Below are 21,252 nucleotides of genomic sequence, written 5' to 3'. Positions count from 1 at the left end.
CAGCATGTGACTCTGTTATTTCCACAATAGCAAACTGCATTCTTATGCTCTAAAAATCTCAGCTCTTCATGACACTGATTCAGAGGGATGGTTATAAATAACCAGTGGGAGGCACTAGCTGTGTTCACTGAAATGTAAAAATTTGCAGATGTTTGATAAACACACAGATGTAATTATCACTTCAGATTTTTCAGCTAAAGCTAAATAAATTCTTTGCAACACAACCACATACAACAACTATTATATTTCTTGGGCACAGCCCTCCAGCTGCTTGCTCATCCAATACAAAAAAATTACTTTCATGATTATCTTGGATTAGCATAATTCATATTTATAAAATGTTTTTGTATTTATTTCACTGCAAAAAATGCCAGAAAAAAAAATCATCTGATAACTGCTGTACTTGTATCTCTTGCAGTAGGAAAGGCACAAGGAAACCAGGACAAATTATCATGTAATTCCATAGGACCCCCCCCTTTCTCCTGCACCCCTTACAGAAGGACAGGCTGAATTCCATCTTTCCTGAAGCACTGTTGAGGCCTCAGGATTATCATACACAAAGGATGCATGTTATCAGCTCCAAGGCAGGTCTTACAGAGCATGCCACACAGTTCCTAGATAACATCTAGCCTTCATGGGCTGCACTGAAAACAGCATTTAAAGAAGTCAGACTTTTGAAACTTTCACACTTTTAAAATATAACTATTACAAAGTAAATACAGTGGTTTCTTAATTTTTTCCTGTTAAAACAGAAATGAAAATGTCGAGTTTTAAGCATAAAACAATTGTATTTCTGTGCTTTACTATGCATATTTTTCCCTCTGTCTTTTCCACAGGTGATACCTTAGGACTTGAACATCAGCTAAGTTCCCTGGGTCCTACGGGCTCCAAAATCAGCTCCAGTACCAGGGAAAAGACCAAGGCAAGGCAACTCAGCTGGAGCACATTCTATTAAATCAACTTCCCTTGCATTTCCCTGGGCTAAGAGCACAAGCAGAGACAAGCAGAGTTGTTGTGGCTCAGTCCTGAGCCTGAATGTTGGCATTGACAGTACAGCTATCAGAGAGTTAAAACTGGAGTGAGAGACTGAGGAGAATGGCAAATATCTCTGTCCCTGCACCCTCCACCTAAAACCCCATCAGCAGCTGCAGCTAGAGCCTTTCTCTGCAGCTTGAAGTAATTGCTGGAGACAAAAGCAGAGATCTGTAACCTGTGTCTGCAGAAAAGGGTCTCAGACCCACCTGCAGAACTTCCCCCACTGCAAAGATCAAGCCAGGGCTCTGCTCAGGGCTGGGCACTGTTGTCTCAAGGGGATCTTTCTTCAAGGATACCCATAAACACACAGGCAGTGTTGTCTTTTATATTTCTTTTTCATAAATCCAACCAAATCACGTTTAGACGTGGACAATCATGCTCTGACTTATTTGTACTCTCTGGGTTCCTCACTTGTCTGCCTCAGGATGCAGCTAAGTTCTCCAAAGGTAGCCAGGTACTCAAAATGAGACTTTCCTGCACCATTTCAAAAATGCCTACATTTGTGTGCCTGCTCTCCTTTCTTTTGGACAAGGACAGATGGTATAAAACAAAGGAGTAAAAGTTACAGCAATACCTGGAAATCCAGTGAAAACTTCAACAGCAAAGTACCTTTTCCTTGACAGACTTCAGAATGAAACTGGCAGCAATGTCATTTTCTATGAAAAATGTATACTTGAGGTAGAAATGTTCAGCTGTCAAGGGAATATTTATGAAAATTTGCATAAGAGTTGCCTAAATAGCTGCCAGCTCTGTTATGTACGTAAATCCCATAGTTTAGATTTTTAAAATATTTCAAGACAAGAAATAAAAAATTATTCAAATGCATGCCAGCATTATCTGTTAAATGCTAAAGCTTTCAGTGACCTTTGCTTTCAGGTGTTAATTATGCATCAGACAGCACAGCCTTCCAAATTCCTGCTAAGACAAAGCAAATCAACAGGCACTTTCCCCAAGGAAAAATAGCCTTACTGTACAGCAGTGTAAGTCTCTTGACAGCACTGCACACAAAATTCAGAAATAATCCACTGGAAGTAGCAGCTTCTCCAGAACTGTTGGCTTAAGAGTTAGCCAGTAATTGCAGCTGATACTAAGCTGTTCCCAGGATGAAACTATTTGCTGACTCTGGTGATCACAGGATTATTATTATTTATCAAGAATCAATGAGATAAAACTTCAATATATGCAAATACCACACATCTCTCCCTAGGTATTTACAGCATATATTAGAAAATAATACAATTTATCACACCACAGTGAGTGATTAGATAAATTCCTGAAAATCAGGATCTATTCCCTGGGAGTCACTGTTTTGAGAATGCATTTGCAAACCACAAGGTTTGCAAGGTTTGCAAACCACACCTCTCCTAAACCAAAAGAACTACCTTTATTTTCTAAGATCACCACTGAGTGCCTGTTTTACAAAAGCATTTGTATTATAGAAGTCTATTGAGTATACAGTAGACTTGGGAATTTCTAACTATTACAACAAAGATTACATTCCAGTCCATTTTCTTTTCCAAATAATCTATTTCTAAGCTAAGGATAGGATCAGTAGCAATGTCTTTACACAAAAACACTCCTATTTACAAAGTTCAAAGCCTATTTGTTAATTTGCTGATATAAAATCTTTCCCCTTCCAAGGATGTTGGTCTCCCCAGAAGCATTGTTCTTTCAAGAAGAAAAATATACCACAGCTCTAAATTCAGGAATGATTTGCCAAGAAAGAGATAATATTGACTGGCAGTAATGACTGTGCATGTTAAACACAAGCCTTAAGAGAATCCTTATGACATCACTTGTATCTGTTTTTATTTACTGAGGTCTGTGCCTATTTCTCAAATACACATTTCTATAACTAAACATAATGCACTCTTTCCTATCAACCATTGCACTCATCACCTGCTGTGCCTACAAATTTACTTAAAAGTAACACACATGTAACTATACATATCTAACTCCTAATTGTTGTTTTTAACTGTTTGCCAAAATGTCTATTGAAGCTGCTGTTCCAGGCTGGTCTGAAAAGGAATTTAATGTATTGTCTTGAATGAATTTGTGGGTTCACAATAGGTAGGTGTTGGTTCCTGCTGCTCACCACGTTCCAGACCAGCATATTTTAACTCTTTCTTAACTTGACCACACAGTCCAAATCAAACTTATCACAGTGGAGTAAAGGAAGCACAGAGGCTTGAAACTTCCTTCTTTCTCCAGAGTCTGCTTCATAGTGTAATTTAGGTGTGAAGCTGCCTGCACAGCATCTGTCTCTCCCGTGGTCACCAGCCTTGCAGCAGGTGCAGTAAAGCCCTGGGCTGGCATTAGGTTTTCAGGGCATTCCACTGATGGAGTCACTGTAAGAACACACAAAGTACCTGAAGGTCAAGAGACCCAGCACAATCCCTAGAGTTCCTTGCCAGAAAGGACTTTTCAGGGCAGAATCAATGGAAGTTTTGAATTGCTGCTCCATCAAATGTGAAACAAGAAGCATGCTGAGAAACATTCTTCCACATCTTTTGGCTGTTGTTGAAGATAAGATGAAATTTATATTTTAGTCTGGTGTTCCCCACAAGGTGCCAGCAGTAAATTTTTCTCTGCTTGACTTCTTTGGCTATTCTCCCATATCCTCTGAACCTGGGACAACCAAAAAAATTTCCATAAGTAATTTGCCTCTTGAAAGTTTGTTAATAGATTTTTTTTTTTTTTTTTTTTACAGAGACATGACAATTCCCAGCAAATATTTGAGATAACTGGTGAGGAATATTCCAGTGAAATTTATGGATTCAAGGCAAATATTGCCCAGTATTCACCTTGGGAAAACTAATTTGAAACTTGGTCAATGACACATGAAAGAAACTCTAAATTCAGTTTTCAGGAAAACCACATTTTAAATTTGCCATTTCAGGTGGAGAATGCTTACATTTTCATTTTGTGCTATTTTTCTATGGTGTAACTTCCTGTTTTAATTACAACTTCATTTTGAAACATCAAAATTCTTTGCAAGATAATAATTTTTCTGAAGAACTGAAGCTCCTAGAAATAACATGATCATCAGCACACCTGCAGACAGCAATATCAAAACCTTCTAAACATAAAGATCTTGATACATTTCTATAATGTAAGCTGCCAAGTAGTTCTTCACTTTTAACTCTGCAGTCTCACCCCAGTCTAGGATGGTTTACTCCTCCATGAAAATGGCCTATAGGACACAGCCAATGCTATGATGCCTTCACTTTTTGGCAAAATGCTTTTCCTTTGAAGAGTGGTGTCTGCATTTCACAAAGGTCTAACCTAGTCAGGAATCTACTGAGCAGAAGTTCTGGAAAAGGCAGGTTAAATGGACAAGTCCTAGAATTCAGAACAATTCCTCTGGGTTTTTTTCCCTTCCATTCTCTTCCAACACAGCCAGCCATACTCTGAGCACTGCACAGTGGACATTTAAGGATGTTTTACATGCATCCTCATCATCCTCACTGGTGTCTCTGCTGGCACTGCTGGGGCAACACTTCTTGGCTTAGGACTAAAAGCTTGGTACCTCCTCCTAAAAGCATGTTTCTGATGGACAAGAGCAGGGTATAATTCTTTTCCTAACAAGCAGCAAAAACAAAGAGGGTTGCATCCAGCCTGCATGTGATTGAAAACCTGCCTGAGAGGGTTCAACACTGTTTTCTGCCTAAGACACTAAAACATTACTCGTCCCTCCTCACTGCTTTTCCCACCTAGAGCTGGGAAGATGGTTTCTATGCTCAGTTAAAGCTGTTCTGTTGTACACTGAATATTTAAAAACCTCTTAAAAAGAAGCGAGCAGCAGGCTCTAGACTACGTATAAAAATAAACTCACCTACTTTACATGAAATTGTTACCGTAGCAGCAGCAAGGAATTAGCATCCCATTCCACAAAGGCTGCTTTCACCAAGAAGAGTAAGCTGATCCTGCATCTCCAATTAGTGTTTAAACCACAAGCTAAGCTTAAAAATCCCATATCCAATGCTTATGTTGGCCCTACTGTACAATACAGCATCAGTCACTTCTCTGTTGCATCAAGAGCCCAAATTCAAACATGCAAAGTAGGTCAGCTGAGAGAATGTGCAGCTACCAGAGGAACCACACCTAGTTACAGGCTGGGAGAGCTCAGGTGTTTGTCTGTTTCTGAACATCTCAGCTCTGCCAAGATTCATCTCCAGACAGCTTTTGGGGAACACAATAATGAAAACAGTAATCCTGCAAACTTTAGTTTCCTTGAGGATTAAAAGGAACTCAGTAGTTCATCATAGCAATTGTGATACTGGGCATAGAAATCCCAATTCCCTTTCCCCTACTTTGTGTCTGAGTGGATGTAGAGCAACACTCAAATAACAGTTTTCCTTGTTTGTCCATATTTTATACTAGTTGGCACAGAGAAGAAATGGGTTTCCTGGAAAGAAAAAGAAGAATGAGACCCAGAAGATAATTAACACTCTCAGTGGTCAGAATGAGAGTCCAAGACTTCAACTGTGACAGAGCCTGAGGGAGCCCTGACACAGCCACCCTGCCAGAACCATCAGCAGAGCCATGATTGCTTTTTAGCCTTTCAGCAGGGAAAAGGCAGCTGTAAATCCTCAGCAGGGAAAAGGCAGCTGTAAATCCAATCTGCAGCGGGCAACAAGAAGATTCAAGAGTTTACAACTGGTGTGAACTTTAAACAAGCCCACAGAGGTTATTACAGGGGTGCCCACTGAGTCAAAGGATGGCTTCAGAGCAGGTCCAGGGGGGTGCCCAGTGCCCACAGGCTGCTCCTGCTCCAGAGGGCAGAGTGCCACCAGAAACAGGCAGGGAGGACACATGGCCTCACCCTGCAGGATTTCCCTTCCTTTGGACCCCACCTCAGGCACTGACTCTTACCTAAAGGGCTCTTCCCCCATCTCCCCACATCACTCAGCTCCACCTTTACAAAAACCCACGCTGGCTCCTGCTGAGCTGACATCCCAAAGCCTGCTCCAGATAAAGCAGCTTTGGTGGCAGCAGGCATGTGATGTAGTCTGTGTACAGGTAGGGCACACAGAAGGACAAAATCCTGATCTCTTCTACTGCTGTGCCACTGATTTTCTCCATCTTCAAAGTGAACTCTGCAGAGTGGGATTTTTTCAAAATCACTCAGTACATGGGTTTAACTCTGGTGCCTCTGAAGTATCTGATTAAACTCCTGCTGTTTGTAATGAAAGCAGTGACATCAACACTGTTTATCCCACCAAGAATTTCCCACTACCTCATTTTATCTGTGAATAATAAACACTTAACAACAGTCTCCTGCTTCTCAGTAGGCTGAGATCTGCTGTTAACAAGTTACCCAAATACCTTAATCTGGACAGAGCTAAAGAAAAAAGAACTGTCTGGCAGTAGGAATATCCATTCTTTTTCCACAAAGGACTCCATGTATCAGCAAAAGTGTTCCACTCGTTTTTTGCTTTGGAGTTTTTTTTGATTATGAGGGGGAAAATGGTTTTAAAGATAAAACTTAGTCATGAGCAAAACAGTACATGAAAAGGGTCTGTCTCTCTACAAAAATTGCACCACTGCCTCAGTATCACTTAGCTGTGATAAAGGGGCTGCTGCCAGCAACAGTTTACCCAGTTCATCTTCTGAACTGGATTCCATTAGGATTAAAAAACAAAGGCAGTGGAAAAAACAGTCAGTGCAGTGGGACTTTCCTGTACTTTTACCAACTCAGCAAATCTCCCTAGAGCACTATGGATTAGATTGCTCCTTCTCTAAGGACCAATTAATACTTGGAGGATAGGTAGGAACTACAGGACATCCCAGAAAACATATTCTGAGGAAAATGAAGCAGCACCTAAACCAACCAGAGAACTTGACAGCATTTTCCAGCACCTCAAGCAGCAAATGTTGCTGTTAAGAGAGATCAAGGCAAGGCATCATTTTTTGAAAATGACAGAAAATACAGAATGTTTTTTCATTCAACATCACAGCTATTTATTTGGAAAACATGAAAACCAACAAGCTAACATCAAAGTAAAACCATACAGGACTGAAAAATTCATCTGGCTTCAGCATGACTCATGCAAGCATTTCCATTGCTAAATCCCCAGGAAAAATGCCCTTGTGCAGCCACCATTTTTGTGTTGTAATAAAAAGATACATTAAAGGACAGAGTTCAGTAGCATGCAGGGAACTATCTTGAAATTTCAGATGCTGATCTCACAGCTGCCAAGACAGCAGGCCTTGCTTATCTCTTCAGACAACTATGGATGATTTAAATACAAAAGGGAATTTAACTGAATGAAACATTCCCTATTCTAAGCATTCACAGAATTTGTGATAAAGCAATTCTTCTAAGCCTTATTTTCCAGGCTACAAAACAAAGGCCATAGGACTTTGTTAATTCAGAAACTCAGTTGTCCTAGACAGTGCAATGAATGATTTTAAATCCTCAGGGATGATTAATACCTTCATCAGTGAGATTTTCCATTGGTTAATTAGTGTTAAAACATGTGCCTTAACTCTAGTCCGAATTTGTTTGGAATCAACTTCCAGCTACATGATATTGACATTTTTCCCTACTTGAAAGGATTTTTCAATTTGCTTTTCCCTAGACTTTGATCAATCCAACGTCAATGACCTCTTTCTTGGCTAAACACCCAAATGAATTTTTTTAAAATCTCACATTAGAAGAAAAAATTGTCAGGACTGAATCACCTTTTTCTGATTTCAGAACTTTTTTTACAGCCCAACACCCTTTCCAGTGTGTGAGCCTCAGGATTAGCCTGAACATTTTCTCCGTTCCATTATTGCCATAGCAGCCTGGGGAATCCTTCCACCAGCTCCCTCAGCACCCTGGGGTGCATCCCATCTGCTCCCAGGGACTCCTGAGCATCTCAGTGGCTCAGCAGGTCACTGACTGCTCCCTCCTGGATTACTGGGGGTCTGTGCTCCTCCTGTCCCTGCCCAGCAGCCCAGCAGTCCTGAGGACAGAAGTCTTGCTGCTGAGGACTGAGGTAAAGAAGGTGTTAAGTACCTCAGCCTTCTCCTCATCTTTGGTGACTTTATTCCCATGCTCCATGTCCAATAAAGAGTGGGGTTTTTCTTTGGCCTTCCTTTTGTTGTTAATGTATTCATAAAAACACTTTTTATTATCCTTTACAGAAGTGGTCAGGTTAAGTTCTAAATGACTTTTGCCTCCCTAATTTTCTTTCTGCATGACATCCTTAAACACTTCCTGGGTTGCCTGCCCCTTTTCCTAAGCTGATACTCCATCCTTTTTTCCCCAAGTTCCTGCAAAAGCTCCCTGCTCAGCCAAGCTGGTTTTCCTCCCTGCCAGCTCATCTTCCAGCACAAAGGGACAGCCTGCTCCTGCACCTTCAAGATTTATTCCTTGAAGTGCATCCAGCCCTCCTGAGCCCCTTTGTTTTTAAAGGCTGCTTCCCAAGGGCCTTCCCAAATCAGTGTCCTCAACAGGCCAAAGTCCTGTATCTGGAAGTCCAGAGAGTTTTGCTTCCCCCTGCCCCCAGCCCACCTCTTACTTTTCCAAGTATTGAAAACTCCATCATTTCATGGTGGCTGTGCCCAAGAGAGCCTCTGACCATCACATCCCCCTCCAACACTTCTCTGTCTGTAATCCCCCGTCTAGTGGGGCATTTCCCCTCTAGGCTCATCTTTCCCCAGCTGTGTGAGGTTTTCTTCCACAATCCCAGGAACCCCTCAGGCTGCCCCCTTGCTGCTGTGTTGGCTTACAGGAGACACCCAGCAGGTTAAAGTATTCCACAAGAACAAGGGCTGGCTGGTGAAACATCAGCCAGCCACCTATAGAATGATTTGTTTTAGTGTAGGATGATTTGTTCTAATCATCATCCAACACCACTAGTTTTCACCCTGTTAGATATCTAAACTGAACCCTGAAAGCTTTAAGAGGGATTAGCTTCCAAAATATAATCCTCATAAAAAATGTGCAATTCTGAATGCATCACCTTGCTCTATATGCATCATCTGGCTCTATTAATGAGATCCATTTGACAAGTAATCAGGATTTCTCAGAAATAATTTTTACCTGTCACTGCAAACCCTGAGAGTTATCACACTTAACCTTCAAGTAGTTATGTTTCCTCCTACATCACAGTGTTTTCTAGAAGAAGCATTCCTGTTTATTATTCCTATAGTCACTTGCTATTTTATAATTAAGTTTTCATGTGTGTTACCAATTTTTTCATCTTGATCTTATTTTGACATGGTGTTTGTCAGGTCTCAGGAGTCCATGAGGTCAACAAAATTCTTCAATGCAAATGGAAACATTCCCTCGGGCAAGACAGAAATGCAAATGACTGCCCAGAAGACAGGAAACCCTTTTATCACTGAAATTTAGTAAAATAATTATTTTTCTACATTATTTAATTAATATGAACACTCAGAGCACTTCTATTTTGAAAGAAGTGCTGCTGTGTCTAGGGAGAGGCTGCTGTCTGCTCTATGGCCATGGTGAATTTCTTATAGCTGGGAGAACTAAAATTCAAAATGATTTTCTTCAAATATTTCAAATATCTTCAAGTATTATCTGAGAGATAAAGAGAAGAGCAACATTTAAATATGCACAGCAAATCAGATGTTCTTGTATAGATACTGAGAAAATTCTGGTTAGCTACTTAGTTGCTACCACTGCAAGGTAGTTCATTCTGGCTAGAAAATTAAATATACTGGAAGCTTTTGTCACTACAGGACATACATTTGCTCTCATAAAAGAGCAGAAGTGCATTGAAAGCAAGCTTTTAAATGCTTGTAAATGCTTGTGTGGTGATGGTAAGCAGAGAGTCCAAATTAACTGACACTTCCCCAGATAAATATGGCTAGGAAAACATATTGCACTCTATCAATTCGCAGTAACTGGCAATACTTCAGAGAAATCAAATTTATTTCCTCTTTAAGGCCAAAAAAAAAAAAAAAATCAGTTTAAATCTTCACGAAGAAATTGGCTTTGCAGTGTACAGACAGCTTATGTTTGTCAGGATGTATCAAAAAATGAGAGCAGAAAAACCATCACTGCAAGATGCAGCAGTGACAGTCTGGCTACACCCACCTACTAACTGTGTTCATAAAGCAAAGAAATAACTTACCACATGTCAGCTACAGGCCACCAAAAGGCACAAGAAAAGGTTTGGCATTCCCAGTGTGTAAGTTTCTGAATTGCCCTGTCACTGACTCACTTCTTGAAAGCCTCCAGCAAAAGCAGCATTTGACAAAAGCCAGTAGCCTTTGCTCTACCCAGAACAGAATTTGTTTGAAAAACTCTGTAGAAGATTAACTTTAAAAAAAAAGCAAACAAACAACTAAAAAGAAAACAGTAAAGAAAACCTGACATTGCTGCCTCCTGAAGGGGATATAATCTGGTTTTAGGCTTTCCATCAGACATCTGAACAGGATGCTGTGACTTTTACCAGGTTGAATTGAGATGAGGAGAATTGAACTGTCTTGACCAAGAAAAAGTTCCAGCACATCTCAGGGAAAGTTGACCTTTTTAGGACCTTTCTTTGACAGGCATCTAAGCAACCATTTTCTTTGAGAAAAATCAGATCTGGATTCCCTTTCTGAAATGCACAGACTGGTTGGTTGGGTTTTTTTATTTTTTTTTGGAAATGCATCACATTTAAGCAAAATCTTACAATGGAAGTCCACACCACAAAGTCCTTTTGGAGCCTCACACTGTTCTCACTCCCGGACTGATATCCCCAATTTCACAAAAAACCCTGCAGCCACCTTTCAACCAGCAAACAAAATAATGAAGTCATCCTTTAACTGTCAATCAATGTTATTCAATTGTTTCTATTTTGGGGGCTTGTAACCTGTATGTGGACACTTAGTGAACATGCATCATCTTGACATTTACCATGTAAAGCCTCCAAATCACCAGTCCAGTGCCAAAATCCCTGGAATGATTCTAGCTGGTGGAACTGCCATTTCTCAAGTTTGCCATCATTAATTTGAGTTCTAAAGCTAATGAGAATAGATCTTGAGAATACCTCTAGTTTGATACACCTACCTGGATATAAACTCTTGAATAGTAATTAGATATACTATATATATAAACTAACTATATATACTATATCCTATATATATAATAGTAATTATATATATATTCATCATTACACACCATCTTAGAAAAGATTAATTATTTAAACTGTGACAGGGCTGTTACTACTGTTGGTAAAATTAAAGTAGAAAATAATTATATGGAAATGCTTCTTTGCCATAGTGCTTATTGTTAATCTGGCGAGCATTAATCTGTTTGTACCATTGGTCACTGATTAATTTCTAACTCTCCGTATCAAATGCTCCCAGCCTTTCAATGCATAACCCCAGAGAGGGGCAGCAAATTTAATTCACCCAGTGTCCCAAGAAACTGTTGAAATGGTGAAGGGCTTTGAGGGGAAGCTGAATGAGGAGCAGCTGAGGTCAGTGGGTCTGTTCAGCCTGGAGGAGACTGAAGGGAGATCTCAGCACAGTTACAAATTCCTTGTGAGGGAAAGAGGAGGGCCAGACACTGATCTCTGTGGTGATCAGTGACAGGACCCAAGGGAACAGCCTGAAGTTGTGTCAGGGGAGGTTTAGGCTGGGTATTAGAAAAAGGTTCTTCACCCAGAAGGTGGCTGGGCACTGGAACAGGCTCCCCAGGGGAATGGTTATAGCACCAAGCCAGATAAAGTTCAAGAAGTGCTTGGACACTGATCTCAGGCAGATGGTGTGACTCTTGGGGTGTCCTGCACAAGGGGAGGAGTTGGACTCAACGACCTGATGGGTCCCTTCCAACTCAGCATATTATATAATTCTATGGTAAGTTCAAACACGTCAAAATTTACCAAAATTTCTCTTTTCTAAGCAAGCCAAATTACACTCATGACCCTGAGAATGAATTTTTTTTCTCTGGAAAACTGAGAAACACAAGGGGCAAAGTATTCAACCTGACTTCTCTCCAGTTCTCTAAGCAATGCAAGTGTGCAGTCAGCAGTGTTTTAAAAAGGATGTACTCTGTTAAGTCATCCAAAGCTTCAATATTAAACATTTTCTCTCCCATAAAACAAAAGGAGGGCTTAAGTCAGGCCAACCAAGATTATGCATGATTTTCCCTAAAACTTGTAAAACAACTTCAGCTGAAAGATACTTATCAACAAATTATGAAAGCACTCAAAAGTTCTGCAAGTTTTATCCCAATGGTCTTCTCTCTGCTGTTTGTCTTGTAAAGAAAAGCAGGTGTTTTCCCAAGATAATGTCTGTTTTATTTTTTATTAATAAAAAAGATCAGATTCTGGTAAGAAAGGTAAAATCAAAGCAAAGAGCCTAGTTATCTAAGGCATTAGGATTTGATTCTATCTGTGAATCAAGAATGCAAGTGTGTGCGCAGCTGTAAGTCTACAAGAGAAAAAAAGGAAGAAAACCTAAGAAAACCACCCCATACAGCTATTGGTGCATACTTTGAGTTCAGCCTCCAGCTATGTGTGTACCCTCAGTGTTTAAAACCAAGTTATGCTGAAGGAAGAGGTGGAGATTTTTATAGTTATTATTACAACACCAAGAATGGTATAGAAAAAGTGGAAGAGTCTAGTATGCCAAACCTGCCTTTTCCTTAAACTATCCTGCATTTGCCAGCTTTACCAAAACACTTGCAAGGGTGAATTCTTCAGGGAACCAGATCCTCAAAGAAGTTGTCAGGGCCCATCACAGCACAGGTAATGGCAGCATTAATACTCTAATTTCAAAGATTGCCTCATATAAAACAGAACCAAAAAAGGAACTACTTGCAATGATGTGAAACATGACCTTCCTTATAAAAAAGAGTTTGCACAGAGTAATTTCTGGTTTGGGAAAGTAGAAGAAAGCTATTAATTGTTTGATATAAAGCTCTGCCAACTGATAGAAACATCCTTCAGTCAAAAGCATGGAAGTTGAATTCTTCTTGCATTTGATATGATTACACACTATAATTCAGTGGCAGCAGGAAATTTTATACACAGCACGAGATACCATCTTGGTGCCTTTTTGAACAGCTTTCAGTTTTCTTTGTCGTCATTCACCACGTGTTTGGATGTCAACTAAATGTATTTGAATGTCTAGAGTATATTTTTTCTCAAAATGCCAATTGCTATTTTCTAAGTGGTAAAGCCAAAAGACTGCAATCTTTTAAATTGTATCTCTGGTCAAACTCAAAAGCACATTTTTTCCTTGTTATCTGCCTGATAACTCCTTCATATTCCTTACCCTCCCACTCTCAAAATGTTAATGTACTATAGTGGACATGTAATTCCTGAACTATTTTGAAGAAACAGTTGAGACTGAGAAAATAGGTTGGTGCTAAATCACTATAAAGCTTTATCTGAGATGTGTGTTGAAAATAAGTCCTTATTTTCTCTGATAAAAACACTATTATGTGCACAATAAAAGGATTAAAAAACCCATACAAGAGCTAAGGAGTTCTCCCAGAAGTAGATGTGCTTTGACTTGCCTGATTACAGGTGCATTTGGTTTGGTTCTAACTTAAAAGGAATTCTGAGCATTTTGGAAAACTTGCCTCAATTTTAAAAAAAATCATAACTACATTACCAGTGTCCATTGTTAAACCTCCCTGCTGTGCACTAAACAAGTTTGGCCCCTTCAGAGAACCAAGGAGGTACCTGACTCTCCTGTAGGAAATACTTCAAGGTGACAGCTCCCAGAACAGTGAGAGGGATGGAAACTGGAGCATTAGCCACATCTCATTTCAAAAGGTGAGCAGTCATGCAGGGAGGATTTGATCACTTTTGCTTTATAGTAAACAGAATGATCTAAAGCTCTGCTTAGGCACTAAACAACCATTTCCAGTTCAGAGAGCAGGCCATAATGGAAGCATCTGAATTACCTACAGGTGCCAAAAGGGAGCTCTGGTAGGGACTGGATGTTGGCTGTGGTACTGCAGGCAGTGAAGCATCTGCCAGGTGCCAGCTGAGCCACAGTTACCCCAGAGGCCATGTCCTTCCCTTTCCCACAGAAAATGTAAGGAAAAGTGAAGTATGGCTTCTCCCAGTGACTGCAGATCTAGCCCTGCCTCCAGCACACATTATTTCACCAGATTAACTGCTGCCTTTGTGGCAGATTCCAAAAGAGCCCATCATTCAAATCAAACTCAGTTCTCTTTATGTTAATGGCATTTTATTTCAAAATATATTAACCATTCTGTGCTTACAAAGGACTGCAGTGTGAATACAATATCAAGTTAAAAGCTTCTTAAACCTGCTACAAAACCCTTTTTTATTAGGATGAGGACTGGTGCACACAATCAAAATTATTTAAATACCTCTGCAGTCTACACAAGTAGTTCTCAGCCTTAACTTACACATTTTATTGGGCCACAGATGGACAAAGGGGTTATACTGTCAGTATTATACATGCAAAACCAGGTACTGTACCAAAACTAATTATGATAACATCAGTTTTGAACACAGTATCATTCTGAAGATGCATCACATGTACAGACAAAATTTGTGTCAACAGATAGTAGAAGTTATTGCTCCAAATCCCCACAGGGCCTGGTAGGAACACACATTTTAGAACAACCTGTGCTCTGTAATGCAAAACATCTGCTGTTAGGTTTGAGTAGGTGTAGTCAGTCTTAGGACAGGATGTCAAAAGTGTCTTTAAATTTGGTTTGGTGAAATTTCCCAAGGGGAAAAAAATCCCAACCCTCCCGTATCTCCGTATCTTTTGACCAAAACATCAAATGCTAGGTAGCATATATATATATACATCATATATATATATATATATATATATATAGGTTAGCACCTAACTACTGATACAAAATGTTGGTTTTCAACCATCCAACCATCACTGAAGCACAGAAAATCCATTTTTAAAGGCAACAATCTGAAGAAATTGCTTGCCAAATACACTCGTGATGACAGATGACAAGCTGAAAACACTGATCTACACAGACAGTAAGTTATGAACAACACAAAAATAGTTTTTATTGATACTTGAGAAAGATTCAGGTTTAGGCTGAGACTGGCAGGAAGAGTAGTAAATACTGGGATTTTTTTTCAACTTTATGGTCTAGATGCCAGTTCTTAAGCCTAATGAACTTCTGTACCGTGGCTACTTTTTGGCTTTGTGATGTTTCTTACATTTAATCTACATGAATACCATGAAACATTTCTCTGACTTTAGGTCCTCATTGTATCACTGTACATGACATTCCAGTGGGTAAAAAGTGAGGCTAGGAGAAGAAATCAACTTTTTGCTTTAAAAACATCACTCTAAAAATACTTCATAGATATATATATATATAGATGCTAGAGAACTCACTCTGCTTTATTCACCCTGCTGCTAGCAAATCTGCCCTGCTTCTCACTCAAACCTGGCCTTGGTGTCACCAAATAGTACTTATATTTAAAAAATTACTCTTCAATTCAATGCAATCTCAATTATATTTGCCCATGTCCATCCATATGCAGAGCAGATCAAGGATGCATTTACTTCCAATTAGCACTTCCTGAATTTGACATCATATTTCAGTATGGGCATTTGACATATACCTTCAGGTCCTGGAATCAATTCCCAAAAGGGAATGGAAGCAATACTCTCATGTACTAACCATATTCCAAACAAGATACCAGAGGACGTGCGGATGAGTTTAAGAATCTGGGGAAGTGAAGATTTATTTCATGACCTATTAATTTTGGCAGCTTTTTTAGAAGAAGATGTGTGCAAATACTTCTAGGAACAGCAATCTCTCAGCAGTGCATTACTAGCAGCTTTTCCCTCCTTTATATGAACTGCAATAAAAGAGTGGTAGTCACACTACCAGGATTTGCTTGGCTCTTCCTTTATCTGTATCAAGTAAACATGAATTGTAGAAAATGTTGCTTGTTTTCATTACATACAGGCACTATTTTGTTCTCAGGTATCTCAAAAAAAAAAAAGGACAAAATTTCATGTAAAGTCTGAATAGGACAGTGGCTCCCAATATTTAGATAACACTACATATCAATATACACATTTACAAACCAAATGTAGAATCCCTGAATATGTTTATGACTTCTGGCATTGTTTCTCATTTCCACTTTCCTTTTTTTTCGTATTTCCAAGTTTATCACTTAAAAGCAATTTCAGAAAATTTTACCATAAAGCATTAAGGTACCTTAGTAAAACTGACAGACAGTACCAGGTTAAAGATCAAGTCTCCCTAATGTTTGTTAAGAGTTTGAAGTAATTCTAGTTTTGTACAAATAGGAATAACAAGGAAATTGTCAAAGCTCACTTCAGCAAAAAGTGTAGGAAATACAAATCAATACAGAGTTTATAAAGATGATGCACCCATGGATTTAAGAGATGTCAGCTGGCACTCAATAAAGATTACCTGGAAAATCAATTTTCTCTTGTAAAATTGCATACTTCAAGGTAAGGAACTGCACCTGTAGAAGAATGCTACCTCCAATCCCAACACCCTTCAGTTCTTCAAAGGAAATTACATCCATTTCCAGATATAGTATCCGTGAAGGTGGCACTATCCAAGTGACAAATTTAAGTCAATAGAATATAAACACAATATTTGAATAAAGGCAGCTGTAGAAGCACCCACTACCAATGATGCAAAGCTATGGAATCTCAGTAGAATAATGGTACTTTTCCATCCTCAGTGTATCACGCCCATAGGAAAGGGAACACTGCAGTATTCCTAGGACTAAGGATTCAACTGCTGCTTTTACTGGAGAACAATTTCATCCAGTTTTGTTTTTTCAGGCTTTCTGAAAAAAAATGTTTAACATTGCAGCAATACACCTATTTCAAAAGTTACACTTACCCACCATGGATAACACTGGAAACAGCATCCAATTTTCCCCAAACAATGCCTTTTTCTTATTTTAATTAAACAGATTATGGACTTCCTAGTCCAATAATCACTGACAAAATATACATCCAGTATATCCTCCTCCCCAGTGTCTTTAAGAGAAGCCACATAGAGCTTCAAATCAGAGAAGCCTAAGTGTACCACAGATAACTGGCACACACACAGAGCACTGTGCATGGAAGATCACACATAGGTATCAACTTAACTTCTGAAAAATGTGCATCATATGTATTATTATAATGTTAAATTGGTTTTTTTAAAGCAGCCTTTCAAAATAAGTCATTTCTGTTCCCAACTGGTCACAGTGCACCTGTGCTGAAAGCCACCATATTGCAGTAAGGCTGGCAGAATGAATGTGTGCCAGACTCTTGTCCATTGCAGTTTGCTCCCTCATGGATCCAATTAAGCCAGTATTTACAGTGACCTCAAGCTAACATGCTGGGATGTGAACTGGCACATAGTCATCTCTGCCAGCTCTGCTACAGCCAAGGTACAGGCAGGAAAGGCTAACTCAGACAAGAGTGCCAGAAACAGCACCAGCCCTTTGGGCACTACACTGAAATGCAACAAGCCTGATTTCCCCAAGGAGAATGATAAAAAACAGCACAGCTGAATTTCACCATACCATAAGACCCCATTGTCTTGCATTACTACAAGCATTCCCTTCTGAACTCTGACTTATTGAACATTAAATGTACACTCAGTAAGTACCTGCTCCTGGAATGACTGGTTAAGTAAAGCTAAAGGCCATCAACATCTCGCCTATAAGCACTGCAGAAAAGATGGTCTCTCCTAAGAAAACTGCACTGCAGAGTGGTGGGGCTTTTTTTGTTGGTTGGTTGGTGATTGTTGTTGTGGGATCTTTGTAGAAAGGCTCAGAAAATAATAGAGGTTGCTAAATACCCAATGGCAAGGTCATTTATTTCTGCTGGTAATTAGACACTTGCTAAACACAGAACCCAAATAATCAACATATACGCTTTCAAAAGGTGGCATTTTGTGGTTTTGGGATTTTTGTGGTTTTTTGCTAAACATGGTGAAAAACAGTGACTATTTCCTATTCCAAGAAGGTGTTATTGGAAGTTTTGTTCCTTGTTTTTCTTTTCTTTTTGGCAGTATATGTTACAGCAAGAGCTCCTGAAGTTACATTCACTGAGTAAGGATGCACTATGGATGGTTCTTCATGGCAAGTCTGAGCTGAATTTGGAACAGAAAGCATCAAAATTAAGCCTCATTTCAAAGGAGGACAAACTAAACATGACTCCATCAGACGTGAATTCTCTCTATAAAATGATTTGGAAAAGAAACATTTCAAAACAGCAGTGTCATCTTCTCAGGCAATTTTACTCATTTGCATTACTGAAGTTAACAGTGTCTCAATCACGGTTTTGATCTTCATAGCACAGACTCTTCTTTGAGCTAAGGCAATCAGTTGAAAGGGAAGTAAAAACCAAACAAAATAATGATTTTTAATGACTTCTTAAAATTACTAAGTCAAGTACCACAGAAGTATGAAAGATTGTCTCAGAGAATGGGATAGCAAATGTGGACAATAAACGTCTTGACCAGTGAGCAAAGAGGTGCTTTAAATGCTGCCTACAAGAAGCTACAACAAGAACACAACAATTCAGTGCAAAATTGTGGACTAAAAAAAAAAAAAAAAGGATACAATAAAGAAGTTGCCTAAATATCATGGTGGTCTCATTCCAGCTGGTTAGAAAGCTGCAGGAATATATAAAGCCTCAGGATTTCCCATATCCTCCAGCCTAGCCAGCAACAATTATAAGAATGTGTTTCATTTAAGCTTTTTCAAAAGCCACAAAACCAAGGAGATAAGACAGATACTTTATTCAAGCAACACATTCTTCTTATTCAATTAGTTAAAGTGATGTGTCGATTTTTCAGAATTTAAAATATTAAAAGGGATGTTTCCATATTTTGATAAACCTGAGTCAATCATCTAAATTAAGCCCAAGTCTGTCTCTCAAGCACATATCTGCAAGTGTGTACTAACAGCATACTTAACCCCTCTCACTTAAAACATACAATTTCATCAGGGAAATTGCAGCAGCTTATTTTGAGAATCTGAGGAGCAGACTATTTGTGTCTTGTTAGGCAGCCTGTTTATTACAAACCTACAGTAGGACTTTCTTCTTTACTCAGTTATCAGAGTACTTTCCAAACTTTACATGGCAATGTATTTTTCAAAACAATGTAAAAATACATACAATATCATATATTCCAAATCTGTCAGCACTCCTAGAAGTCAAGTAAAACAAACAGTTACTGCAAGCTGTTTGTGTACACATCTTAGATAGCCTTATCCCTGGATAAGATCCCTTTGTTTCAAGCATTGAATTACTGTCAACAAGAAATACAAGGCATGCCTGTATTTTGTACAACTCATTATCAATCAAACTCTGAAATCAATTCAAGTTACTGGAAACTGAATGGTGGTTCTTTGGTTAAGCAAGTGCATCTGCTACTTTGTACCTAGGGCCTCACTGGATTTGTGGAAAAGCTGTGCAAGTATGAAGTACTTACCAAAAAAAACCCCACTTCCCATTTACAAAAAGGATCCATTTATAAAGATCCATTGTGTCAAAATGTTTTGACAATCAATACAAAAGGCCTTAAATGTCACCAAAGCTGCATTTTAAGAAAAATTACACATGGAAGAGAAACACTAGAGGATCTAATGCTAGGCAACATATTTCAGAAATTTAGGATCTTTGTTTATTAATAAGACATATTTCAGTATATTAAGATATCTCCTATATCTCAGTAAGACATTTGGCCAGATGCTTACAAGGTTAAAAAAACTCCAACTAAACTATACCAAAAATCCATGCTCTCTCCCCCTTTCTTTCTGGTAGTAAAATTTGTTCAAAAAGTGAATTGAACTCAGCCACAGGATCTGGAAACCAACATTAAACAATCCCCATTAAACTTCTTCCAGTTACTGGAAGGAGATGTGATCATCCTACATTACTATTGTCTGAAAACACTTAAGGCCTTTGATTAAATTTAGCTGATGACTCCACTGGGAGGGTGGATAAACAGCAAAATACTATCAGGTTTTGCTGCAACTGGGGGCAAGATTTAAGCTACTTAAACAAGTCCTCCTATGCCAGTAAGAGGAAAACCCACATTTAATAGTTTGCACTTCTATTAATATCAGGAAGGTATTAAAAATACCACTCTCCAACAACATTAAGTTTCAGTGCATGTAAGAGAATAATATTTAAGTGTTATTATGAGTTACAGATGACAGTTGAAGCTTATAAAGAAACACCTTGAGGAGGAACAAGCTATTATATTATACTTTCATTTCACAATGAGTGGTTTGCCCTTCTTTTGCCACCAAATTGCCTAAAAATAAATATTTTGGAATTACAGCTTTCTTTAAAGCTACTACAGTTTAATAAGACAAATAACCCAATAAATAAAAGCCAAGTTAGTAATTTCAGCAGATAAGATAATGACTCCAGTGGATGTACCTGTCCTCTTAACTATTCTTTTGATAAGAAAGAAGGTCTTCAAAGTCTTCAGCAAGGCAGCTGACTGTGTGATGGTATGCAAAGCCATGGGAAGTACACATTCTCTCTCGAAGAGGCAAAGTGCATTTTGCATACAAAATAATGTAAGGCCAGCAGATGTTCTAGTGCTTCCTCCTAAAACCCAATCCATGCTGCCCTGTGAGCTGCCCCAGGCACAGCTGGGAACGGACAGAAGGCCATGGCTGTTGTGAACCCAAGACAGAAGACAGATTCCCTCAAGCTGTAGGTGCAGCCCAGCACCTCCATCACTCTGCAGACGTTTTCATCTCCTCGGGACTCTCTCTAGGTGACCTGGGAGGTGGGGGGAGGAAAAGAAAAGTGACAAGTAAGACACAAATCTGTGCAGTGATTCCAAACAATTGTTTCTTATAAAACAAAGGAGACCCAAATACACATGAAGATTTTTTGTGTAGTTGGAAGCTCTGTGTCATACAGAGCAACTGGAATGTAACTTTTACAAGCCAGGGACTACAGGCAGGTCCAATTAGCATTTTTTTCTCCTAAATTACCAGATGAAAGAAGACAGCACTATTCATGTGAAAAAGGCAAAGAATAATTTTTGACAACCAGAGAATCCTCTTCAAGATATAAGTATAATGAGCTAACCTATATAGTTTTACAAGACAGTAGAAACATTAAAACAGCTACTATTGTTAATATTGTCACAATAGGATTTACAATTCTAAGTAGTTATTCAATTATGAGTTTATTCCTAACTGTATTATTATGATCCCATTCCTAACTGCACAGTTTAAAGATACATTTCTGTATTCCATAATTTCATAACTTCAATAATGACATTAC

At 39.0% G+C, this 21,252-nt stretch overlaps 1 protein-coding gene across 2 annotated transcripts in view; it reads right to left on the bottom strand.

Moving 5' to 3' along the window:
• Positions 1–15,732: 15,732 nt before the first annotated feature.
• Positions 15,733–21,252, bottom strand: part of TMEM245 (transmembrane protein 245) — a 74,891-nt gene continuing 69,371 nt past the window's right edge. For both annotated transcript variants that reach the window (XM_056484067.1, XM_056484068.1), the window contains one exon: positions 15,733–20,739. In XM_056484067.1, the coding sequence (XP_056340042.1) occupies positions 20,694–20,739 (46 nt within the window). In that variant the 3' untranslated portion in view covers positions 15,733–20,693. The remainder of the gene's footprint in view (positions 20,740–21,252) is intronic.

The sequence above is a fragment of the Oenanthe melanoleuca genome, chromosome 2 (assembly GCF_029582105.1).
Source record: "Oenanthe melanoleuca isolate GR-GAL-2019-014 chromosome 2, OMel1.0, whole genome shotgun sequence".
NCBI classification, from domain to species: Eukaryota; Metazoa; Chordata; class Aves; order Passeriformes; family Muscicapidae; genus Oenanthe; species Oenanthe melanoleuca.
Note: the sequence above shows the minus strand (reverse complement) of the source record. Positions and strands in the feature narration are given on the sequence as shown.